Source organism: Rhinatrema bivittatum, unplaced genomic scaffold, assembly GCF_901001135.1.
Source record: "Rhinatrema bivittatum unplaced genomic scaffold, aRhiBiv1.1, whole genome shotgun sequence".
NCBI lineage: Eukaryota > Metazoa > Chordata > Amphibia > Gymnophiona > Rhinatrematidae > Rhinatrema > Rhinatrema bivittatum.
The window spans coordinates 75,206-86,194 of NW_021820943.1; the positions used below are offsets into that span (position 1 = coordinate 75,206).

A 10,989-nucleotide genomic window follows, 5' to 3' on the forward strand; every position below is an offset into this window, starting at 1 on the left:
CCGCAGTTGTAATGCTTGGGGTTAAAGCCATGGCCCCTCACCGCCTCCTGACACGTGCGTGGGTGCCAAGGGTTCGAGGAAAGGCCCGGCGCGGCCGCTCCTGCCAGCGTTAGGGCTCGTCAAGGTTGGTTTCCAAAGAGAAATAGGACCGATCCCTCACGGACTTCCTGGTACAGGACTTAAAGTGAGATTGAAGGTGGCTTAAAGTGATCCCTTCCTGCTGCACGGGACTGGCCCTGACTGACATGGCACTTTGTCATACTCCTGACAGCCTGTTTGCTCCCTGCGTGCTGGCACACGATGCTTGAAATCTCTATCTTCATAGCAACGAAAAACAAATGTGGTGGGGGAATATAAAGTCCCCGGGAGCTGCTGGGATGTTACCCGCACTCTCTGAGGAGCCGAGGAAGATGAAGGCGCTGCTGACCTCCCTCGTGATTGCAGCCCTGTGCCTGCGGGCAGGTGAGCGATGCTCATTTCTCACGCCTCCTAGTGCTGCATGCATAGTGCAACCAACGAAGGAGGGAGGCACAAAACTGATGAACAGCTGGCAAAACGTTTTCATTTCTGGCTTCTGTGCGTAGGTTTATATACGGACGGCGTATACTGAGGCTGGCAGTGTAAAATATTGACTTTCAGGGAGCTGCTCAGGACTGTCATAGGTTTTGTTTCAGGTGACAACCGTCTCTGCAGGTCGCTGTTCTTAACGTTTCAATTGTTGAGTGACTGTGGCAGTCTCTATTTCTTTTAACACATTGCCCCTAAAAATTCAGGTAATTAAGAAAAAAAAAAAAAACCAAAACAAAAAAAACCTTTGCCTCTTCCCTAAACATTTTCTGCTTCCTCCTGTGTCTTTGCCTACATGAATGGAAAGTATTGCTACAAATTTAGGGACTCTTTTTCTTTCCGTAGACATGAGTCAGGCTTTAAATGTTTTCTTTTATCTATCCATCCATTCGTCCGTGTCTGCCTCTCTCCTACAGCATGCATGCAGCTGTCTTACCTACTCTGTGTGTCTGTGCATCTACGCTTTATGGTGTAACTGCCTGCCTGCCTCCCTCTCTGCCCGTCTCTGCGAGGCCACCTTTAAAAGGCTCGTACCCTGTAAAGCAGGTATTTCCCCGGGTGAAATGGCCTGACTGGACATTGCCTTCTTCAAATGGGGCGAAAAGTGTGCACCAGTCCCTTAGCGCGTGCTATTTTAGCTGCGTTAAAAAGAGGCGTTTCGGGGTCGGGGAGGAACCCAGCACGCATCCATTCAGTTTCCAGATTAGCGGGCGCTAACTCGCCCCAGTCCCCACCTCCGCCCCGTTGCTTGCTCAAATGCACGGGCGTTTCTAACGCGCAGACGTTGCACACGCTGATTTTCTACGGGGAGCCAGGCCGGCATCCTGTCTCTCTAAAACGTTTGCTAAAGTAAAGTGGACATGTTAATAGCGCCTGTGCAGTTGTCCCCTCAACGCGTGCCCATTAATTCACCTCTCTATCAGGTCGATACAGTAACGTGCAGTTAAAGATTCCCCAATTGCACGCTTTCCCCCGTGCAGGCGGCCATCTTCGTCTTGAGCTACGATCGTGATGGCTTCAGAAAAGTAAGTTACTTTTGCGACTTACTTGACAGATCCCAAAAGTAAGTCGCTTTAAGGCTGGAGAAATTATTTTATGCATTGTGTGATGTCGCTTTTTGAAAAAAAAAAAAATTGCTTTGGTTTTCGCCGCCGCCTACCCGCCCGATCGGGAGGGGGGTAGAGTCTGCGGGCCAGTGCGGGGGCGCGGGAGCCGGGGATTTTTTTTTTTTTTTGTAGGCCTCACGGGACTGCCGGGTCGCAGTGGATGCAGCTGATGAAAGGGGTAGTGGCGGGCGCGCTGGGGAGGGGGGGGCATCCGGGACGTACTACATCAAGGAGGGTGCCAGGCTTACCGAACCGCTGCTATTGCCTCTGCTCGCAGGTTTATTGCGCCGGCTTGCTGCACGCTTTCGCTTTGCTCGCACGCTTTCGCTTTGCTCGGCTCTGCTCGGCTCTGCTTTTTCTCCTCTCCCGTCTGTCTTCGCCGCTGTGCCTCACCTCCTCCCGGAGCAAGGCTGCTTTCGCGCCCTGCTCCGGGAGGAAGAGAGACACAGCGACGAAGCAACAAAGACTTTTCGTGTTTTTTACACTTCCTGGTGCCTGTCATTCCAAATGTCATTTGAAATGACAGGTACCAGCGCACCCAGGTTACTGTATAGGCGCTGTATTAAGCGCCTATACAGTAAAATGGGTTACGCGGGCATAACCCTTCCCTAACGCTTTACAGCCGCGGCATGCATTTGCATGCAATTAGAAGAGAGTATCAGGCGCTAGGTCTAGAGAACTGTGCGTGCGGGGAGGAAGGGTGCGCCTGACACTGCCGCACTGTTTCTACCGCCGCCTTACTGTATCGACCCGTATGTACCTATCCTGCATCGCGTACTTAGCTCTGTTTCAGCGCGTACGGCCCTATCTATCCATTTATGGCTCTGCAGTTTAAAACTGAGAGAATCTGCAGGGTCGTCCGTCCCCCCACCCAAGGCGATGGGAGCCACCGAGTGCACTGGTACTGCGACAGGAAGCTGCAGCACGGGACAGCCGTGGTTTCTCCGGCAGCTTTAAACCACGGCAGTTTGTAAAAGAGGGTGGGTGTAGTTTGAATGCAGACCCCTCCCAAACAACCAGGACTCCGAATTATCGGAATGAAACCAGGACAGAACACAAGCTGATTCAAATAACTCCGAAGTATATCAGAAAACAAGGCTACCCGCATAACTGTGCAAAGGACAAATGAGTGGTGGTCAAATACATTTTTAAATAATTTATCCACAAAAGGATTTTATCTATTTCCTTATTAGACATATTCAATACAAGAAACCGTCCATCTATGAGTAAACAATTATTAATTACATTTTTTTAAATTTAGACATTTAAATTATCACACCCAAAAAAACAAAAAGAACACCAATTTTAACAAAATTACATACAAAAAATATATTTAAAAATTCCCATTGAAGAGCTCTGTATATAGCTGGCGTGTATCCTTGAAAAGCAGGCAGTTTCAAGCAAGTTCTTCTTTCAGACCAGCTAGGATGAATCAAGAAGAGTCAATGTAAAAGTTTCTCTCCTCTTGTGTCCATAAACCTTCCAGGCACTGCTCTGCAGGGACATTCAGACTGCTTTCCCATGCCCACAGATATCACAGCCCTATTGATTTTAACCAAATCCCCCATATCTCTTTTGGCCTGCATGTTCATCTCGATTAGACTACAAGCTCTAGTGAGCAAGGATTGTCTCTTAACGTGCTACGTAATGCTGCAGCAGCGATAAGTGGCAGTAGCAATGCTGCTGGAAAGGCCAGATTATTGGAAATTCCACAAAGGTGGGGAAAGTCCCCGACTCTGGTTAGAAGCTGCCCGGGCCTCATGAACCAAAAGCGTGCGGTGAAGGGTGATGCAGGGGACAGGCTGCTGGAACCAAATGGAAGAGCAAGAAAGGGGATGGGTTGGGGACTGGAGGGGACAGAGAGAGAGATATAGAGAGAGAGTGTCAGGGGAGTAAGAGTGGAAGGCGTGAGCACTGAGGTTTGGCTTGAGTCGGGCTGAGCAGGCCTGGCTGAGGATTTGGGAGGGAGGGGAAGGAAGCGAAGGAGAGACATAACGCAACGCTGCTCAGACATGGAGCTTGCAGTCTGGTCAAGACAAACATACGTGACAAATGGGAAGGGGATTTATTGTGGAGAAGCGGTTGGGTGTTGAAATGGAGCCTCAAACGGGTGAGTTTTTAGACTAGATTTGAAAGCGGCCGGAGAGGGAGCAGGATGTACCCACTAAGGGAGTCTATATTTATTTGATCTCAAATCTCATATTCCGCATCTTCCTAGAAACAATTCCGTTGGGTGCGGGTCATAAAATTCATAAACAGGGAATTTCCAAAGCACCTACGGCACAGAAGGGTGGAAAGCAGAGAGATGGGAACTGGCGGTACAGATAAGAGCAACTTGCCTGATGAACGAAGTTCAAAAAGGAAGGGTAAAAGAGAAGACAAGCGAAGGCAGGAAGGTAGGTCAGGGAGGGTCTTCGGATCAGCAGTATGTGGGGGAAATGAGCAGATTAATTATGTGTGTGTGTGTGTGTGTGGCACTCAGTAGGTCACTTTGGGGGTCTCTTTATCAACCCGTGATGCCCATTATTTGAAATGGGGTTATTTACTAATAACGTGCATTAATGCGCATCGTGGGTAGATAAAAAGCCCCCTTTAGTTCCTTAGGTCTCAGTTCTGCCACTGACTCTCTGTGTGACTTTGGGCAAGTCCCTTCAACCTCAGTGTATCCAGTTACAATTGATTTGCTTCATAACTAATAGTAACTTACATTGTAAATTATAATAATGTATTTCTAATTTGACTGCTTTGCAAATAAATATTATTGTAAAGCCACTTGACATAAGTAAAAGGTTTTCCAGTAGGGACAGGTCCTTCCAGACCTTTTAAAATTGTCAGAGTCGAGGTGGCATGGAGATTTTGCAATAAGTTTATTAGCGTCAACAGATACAGCTTACGTAATGAAGATGACATGGCACTCTCGTTGCAGTTTGCTCTCTGACGTGCTACACATGTCTTAACGAGTCAAGTAACAGCAAGTGTTTGACACCAACCAACTGCTCGGATTCCGACACCTACTGTAGGACCAGTGTGCAACGAGCAGGATTCGGTAAGTTCCTCTGTTCCCAATGAGTAAATAGTAGCTCAGAGGGTCATGCTCGGCATTCAAGGGAGAGGAGCAGGTTGAACCTTTGGTGCCGTATAGTGCCAATAGAGAGGAAAAACATCTGAATCCACACTTCAGTCACCACCCTACCACATTTAAATGTACTCAAACCCGAACGCATGGCCCATCTCTGTAGAAGTCAAGGAGAAGAAAGGAAAAGACACGCCTTTCAAACCTGGTGGGAAAATATAAAAGACTACCATAATTAGAAGGAAGGTAAAGTCAATGATATACTGGTAATTAGGATGGGCTCAGGTACTCAGACGTCCAAGAATGAAAGCAAAATGTCTCATCCCATTTGCACACATTGCTTTGCCAAGGAGAAACATTCTTTTACAACCACTCATGCCTGCTTTCTTCTGCTGTGATGAGTTCTGCCTGTACGCCACCTCTCCTGAGATAGGATAACCTTGGCTGCCCAGGGAAGCTACAGAGATGGGAAAAGCATGCTCAGAAGCCTCAAGAAAGGGCTCAGGAGAGGCACAATACAAATGGCACAACGCACACATGCACACAAACTAAATCCGAGTAACACAACTTAACGTCAAATTGCTAGGACTCAGCTGAAGGACTGACTCGTGATCCAAACTCTGTGAGATGCTGTCACGTCATCTGCAGGTGCCAGCCCCTCTTCCACCTTCTGCCGACCTCATACCTCAGGCTCCGCAGGCTCTCCCTCCCATGATGGACACCACACATATTGTAGATCTTGGATCACAACATAATTTGCCAAGAGTCAGAAGAGAAAGCCTCCTGCCAAATGCCTAGTAACTTCCAGCTCCTACTTTTCACGCACCCCTGACATATCTGCTGCTTAGAATCACCCTTTCCTTATTTCTTTGTTATCAGGAAACAAGTCAGTTCAGTTTAGTTCTGTTAAAATCTCAGGGAGGGCACTATGAAACTGCACCTGGATGAATGCCTTTGAAAATGACCCTCATTAGCAGCTTAGTGAGACAGTGGCAGCTCTACTGACAGACTATGGACTGGTTAGCCTGACATTGGTGCAGGGGAGAGTACAGGAAATAATAATTGTAGAGTATTTTGAATCCAGCAATAATATTACAGATTCTGAGTTAGTAAAAGATACACTAGAGAGCCAATGTCTAGCAAATCTGATTGATTTCTTGAATGACTAGCCAGGGAATTAGACTAGGGAGAGCACAGGATGCATGCTAATTAGTTACATGTCAGAAAAGTGTTTTATGCTGTTCTTCATAGTACCATTGCATACACTGGCAGGTAAGGACCATTTGGTGTACCCGGTTAGCCTGGTCACCCCTATTTACACTGCTCTAGGTAAGGATATCTCCCAATTGTCAAACATACAAGCTTGACTATCTGCAGAGATTGTTGCTTATCTTTTATGTCCTTAGCTGGGAAATATAGCCAAGCCAACTGGCTGCCCATGCTAGATGGCTTGTCACCACTCATCTCTACCAGTTATATCTGAGAATGTACCACAAACTGGCTAAAAGACAGGAAACAGAGAGTAGGATTAAATGGACAATTTTCTCAGTGGAAGGGAGTGGGCAGTGGAGTGCCTCAGGGTCTGTATTGGGACCTTACTTTTCAATATATTTATAAATGATCTGGAAAGAAATACGACAAGTGAGGTAATCAAATTTGTGGATGATACAAAACTGTTCAGGGTAGTTAAATCACAAGCAGATTGTGATAAATTGCAGGAAGACCTTGTGAGGCTGGAAAATTGGGCATCAAAATGGCAGATGAAATTTAATGTGGATAAGTGTAAGGTGATGCATATAGGGAAAAATAACCCATGCCATAGTTACACAATGTTAGGTTCCATAATAGGTGCTACTACCCAAGAAAGAGATCTAGGCGTCATAGTGGATAACAAATTGAAATCGTCGGCTCAGTGTGCTGTGGCAGTCAAAAAAGCAAACAGAATGTTGGGAATTATTAGAAAGGGAATGGTGAATAAAACGGAAAATGTCATAATGCCTCTGTATCGCTCCATGGTGAGACCGCACCTTGAATACTGTGTACAATTCTGGTCGCCGCATCTCAAAAAAGATATAATTGCGATGGAGAAGGTACAGAGAAGGACTACCAAAATGATAAGGGGAATGGAACAGCTCCCCTATGAGGAAAGACTAAAGAGGTTAGGACTTTTCAGCTTGGAGAAGAGACGGCTAAGGGGGGATATGATAGAGGTGTTTAAAATCATGAGAGGTCTAGAACGGGTAGATGTGAATCGGTTTTTTACTCTTTCACATAATAGAAAGACTAGGGGGCACTCCATGAAGTTAGCATGTGGCACATTTAAAACTAATCAGAGAAAGTTTTTTTTCACTCAATGCACAATTAAACTCTGGAATTTGTTGCCAGAGGATGTGGTTAGTGCAGTTAGTATAGCGGTGTTTAAAAAAGGATTGGATAAGTTCTTGGAGGAGAAGTCCATTACCTGCTATTAATTAAGTTGACTTAGAAAATAGCCACTGCTATTACTAGCAATGGTTACATGGAATAGACTTAGTTTTTGGGTACTTGCCAGGTTCTTATGGCCTGGATTGGCCACTGTTGGAAACAGGATGCTGGGCTTGATGGACCCTTGGTCTGACCCAGTATGGCATGTTCTTATGTTCTTAAGCTTGCTGCAGCTTCATGCTGGTTCACCTTACTTCCTCTTTATCTGGGAGTATGGCACAGCTAACTAATGCTCTGGAAGTTAGGGGTAGATGATTATATAACTTTCCATACCTAGATCGACATATAGACTGCCCATTTCACTTACCCTACCTCACCTATACCCATGCTCTTATCAGTGCCTTTATATTTAAATTCATGTTAGGTCAGGAATGGGCAAATGTTATTGTACTGGGGTCACATTATTGGTTCTCATCTGCAACAGCCACCAGTGGGAGGGGGCATCCCCCTTGAAGCTTCCTCAACCAGAGAGAGCATTCTCCAGGGGTTTACTATGAGAAAGCAGCACCAACGGCAAAGTGAGAGGGGCAAACCGGCACCAGAGAATTATAGCCATAACCAGCAGGAGAAAGCATGGGGCAAGAACAGTTAAGATGCCAAAATAAAATATTACCTGGGGCTCTTATGTTACTCACCAACTCTGTCACTAAAGCAAGCGTTACCCTGCATTACCCTGCCTGCTTGCCAAGTTTTCACGGAGAGGGTTTTTTGTTTTTTTTTAAGGAACAAACACGAGCTAATGAGCATGGGCGACTGTAGAAAAGACAACAGATTCCGTTCAGCTGTTAATTGTTAACAGTCAAAGGGATTCTGATGGTTTTTCTTAGATCGTCCGTCCTCGTGCTCATTAGCCTGTGAGTGTTCCTTCTCAACAACACGCGCCACAGGTAGGAGGAGAAAATCTGCAGAGACTTATCTACTGGATGGCACCACTCACACTGATGCTGCCCTTGGGCTAAATATCCAGCATTGTAGGTAACAAGGGCGTCTGCGCCTGTCTGTCCGCCCATGCTGCCGTCATCAGCAAAGGTCCGAAATGAAGTGCCGATCGGTGCGACACTGGGCTACTGATGACAACCATGGTCCATAGCGTCGGTGGGCAGGAGAGAATGGAAGACCAGCTTGAGGAAGGCGGGCCTCATAGAACATGGTGACAGTCCGGGGTCTGGTCCACAGGCCATAGTTTGCCCATACGTGGCTAAGGTTATCACCATCTCTGTAGGTTATTCCATGCATATACCATCCTCTTAGTAAAGAAGGGTTTCTTCATTTTTTCCCTGATTCTCCCTCTGTCCAACTCCATGCCATGTCCCTTGTCCTGAAATGTCCTTTCCTATGGAATACGGCACCATCTTACACTTCATAGAAACCTGCTAAATATTAGAATGTTTCTAGGATATCCTTCCTTCTTTTCTCCAAGTACATTTTCAGTTCTTTCAGCTTCTTCCTGTGTTGCAGACCCGATATCAGTTTTGTAGCCCTCCATTGAACAGTTTCCATCCAGGAGCCTCATAGACCAGCAGGGCAGCCCCGGGGTGTGTAGCAAGGTGATAAACTAGTCTGGAAGCTGGTAAACTCTAGATGTGCAAAAGAGATATGGTTTTTAGTGGAGTTCATGGCCAAGGAAAGAGAAAAGTAACATTTGAAGGATCACAAAAAGTAGACGAGCCATGAGCAATATAAAGTATGATTCGAAAATATGAAAAATGTCACCTGACTCATGTGTAGGCATTCTGGTAAAACTCCAACAAAATCCCACAGGGGAGTTTGGCGATTCACAAGAGAGCAGCTCTTCAGGTTTTCTTCCAGTTCAGTAACCAAAAGAGTCTACAGATATTCAGGTTCCCAATGAATGTCGAGGACACTGCCACTCTACTCTCAATGGTTTACATGTGGAAGCGTTGGAAACAGGTCCAACGAAGCAGTTACTGATGTGGCACGTATTCAAGTCAACTGAATACGTGTCTCATCGGGATTTGCTGTACTACTCACATCTCATTTGGACTCATTTTCAGAACTATGCCTTTTGATGCAAAGCTCACATTTTACCCTGGGATTTTGCACCAGTTCTCAAAGGAAACATTTGCCTGTAACTTTCCCTTTAAAAATAGAATAGGAAGAAATGCACCCACAAGAATTTGCACCTGCTTTTCTGTGGATACTTTTTCGTCCCAAAAAAAATGCAAAGTTTGGAAAATTCAAAAGGACACACTTTGTTTCCTGCCCAACCTAATCCCGGCCCAGGACAAACATGCATTATGCTGGGGGGGGGTGAAAGTCCACGCTTTGTGGAGCTACACACGTACTTTTGCCTGCATACAGGGTGGACGATTTTAAGACAGTCGATTTCCTTTGGTAAAACACTGTTTACCTGCAGAAACCGCTGTGAAAATTGCTCTCTTTATGCTTTTTATGGCAGTGCACAGCCCGGGCGGGAATCCTTCTAGGTAGATGCAGTTTGGAGTAACACGGCCCTTGTGCTCTCTTTCTTGCTGGTTTAGGTGCCCTCAGCTATGTCAGCATCACTAAGGCGTGTGCCAGCTTCTGTACCGAATCCAACGTGAACAGCGCCTTCGTAGGCTATTCCGTCTCCTGCTGCCGGGCCGACCTGTGTAACGTCAGCGGAGCAACGAGTGAGAAAACCAGCTTCCTGGTGCTGCTCGCCTCCGCGGGTTTCATCGTCACCCTGCTGCGAGCTGGACTCTGACCATGTGCAGAGGATGTGGAGGGGCTCCATCACTGAAGATTCTGAATTGCAACTTCGTTTTTTTTACTTTTCCTATTTTCGCTTTGCGTTATTGCTCTCTTGTCAATGCCTCCACGACACCTCCGACTACGTGTTTGTCTTGCAGCTCTGTTAATGCACTGTCATTTCGTAGCTGTTCTCTGTATCTCATGCCTGTATTTGCACAGTGCCTTATTGGCCTCTGTAATTACTGAAACTACCTAATGTGGGTTATTCCCACCACACACACTGTTGCTCTCTGCAGCTTTACTGCTCTCTTACCAATTGTAATCATTGTAGTCCATCGTTGTTTTCCCGTGTCGTTATTGCTTTCTGTCTTACTATTAAAATCCACTCCCAATTTGCAATTTGGCTACCCTTTATACTAACATTATCACATGACTCAAAAAGTCTTTTTCTTAATCGTATAGATATCTAACAGATGATCTTTAATGTACTGTAATAAGGACTGGATAAGATGTTTAATGTATTTCAATAAGGACTGAATAAATTTAAGAACCCCATTGGTGCAGGGAGGGAGGAATGGAATGGAGGGGTGGTTTTGGGAGGAGGGATGGGAGTTAAATGGACTAGGAAGAGAAAAATGAACATAAGAGTTTTACAAAAAATAAATGTAATCAGATATATACTTTGTAATGTTCATTATTTTAAGCTTTTTAAAAATAAAAACAGATTTACCATACAAATCCACTCCCAGCGAATAACCAAGCCAGTCAATGAAGGAACCAGTTTAATCCCAAAAGCCTGTGCTGAAGAGCTTCTTGCATGCATGATGCCTCTAGATTAGGTGTAAAAATCTGGCGTCTGAAAACAAAACGTCCTTATGTTAGCCTCGCTATACCCAGGTTATGTAAACAATAAACCTAGGTAGGGTGTGCCCTTTCTTTCCCCGTTTTTGGGATTATTTCAGGGTGTCACGTTATACGAAGTGCCAGCAAGAGTGGAGAAGCCGCACATGCCAAAGTGCAAATGTAAACAAAGAAACACGAGGAAATAATTGAAATCCAAAAGTA

The 10,989-nt window shown here is 45.7% G+C and overlaps 1 protein-coding gene across 2 annotated transcripts; it reads left to right on the forward strand.

Moving 5' to 3' along the window:
* Positions 1–355: 355 nt before the first annotated feature.
* Positions 356–10,570, forward strand: LOC115082312 (lymphocyte antigen 6E-like). Of its 2 annotated transcripts, none has more exons than XM_029586543.1 (3): positions 356–462; positions 4,600–4,719; positions 9,732–10,568. In XM_029586543.1, the coding sequence occupies exons 1-3, from the start codon at positions 378–380 to the stop codon at positions 9,935–9,937; spliced, it is 411 nt and encodes a 136-aa protein (XP_029442403.1). In that variant the 5' UTR covers positions 356–377; the 3' UTR covers positions 9,938–10,568. The 2 variants fall into 2 exon arrangements, with proteins under 2 accessions (XP_029442403.1, XP_029442404.1); XM_029586544.1 differs by lacking the exon at positions 356–462 and adding an exon at positions 3,872–4,069 and having other exon boundaries at positions 9,732–10,570.
* Positions 10,571–10,989: the final 419 nt, after the last annotated feature.

What these genes read in the sequence shown, in the direction of transcription:
- LOC115082312 (XM_029586544.1), top strand. Translation starts at nt 3,979, where the DNA reads ATGGGAACTGGCGGTACAGATAAGAGCAACTTGCCTGATGAACGAAGT. An exon ending in AGACAAGCGAAGGCAGGAAG is followed by an intron (nt 4,070 to 4,599) that starts GTAGGTCAGGGA and finishes CTCTCGTTGCAG; the next exon opens with TTTGCTCTCTGACGTGCTAC. An exon ending in TGTGCAACGAGCAGGATTCG is followed by an intron (nt 4,720 to 9,731) that starts GTAAGTTCCTCT and finishes TTGCTGGTTTAG; the next exon opens with GTGCCCTCAGCTATGTCAGC.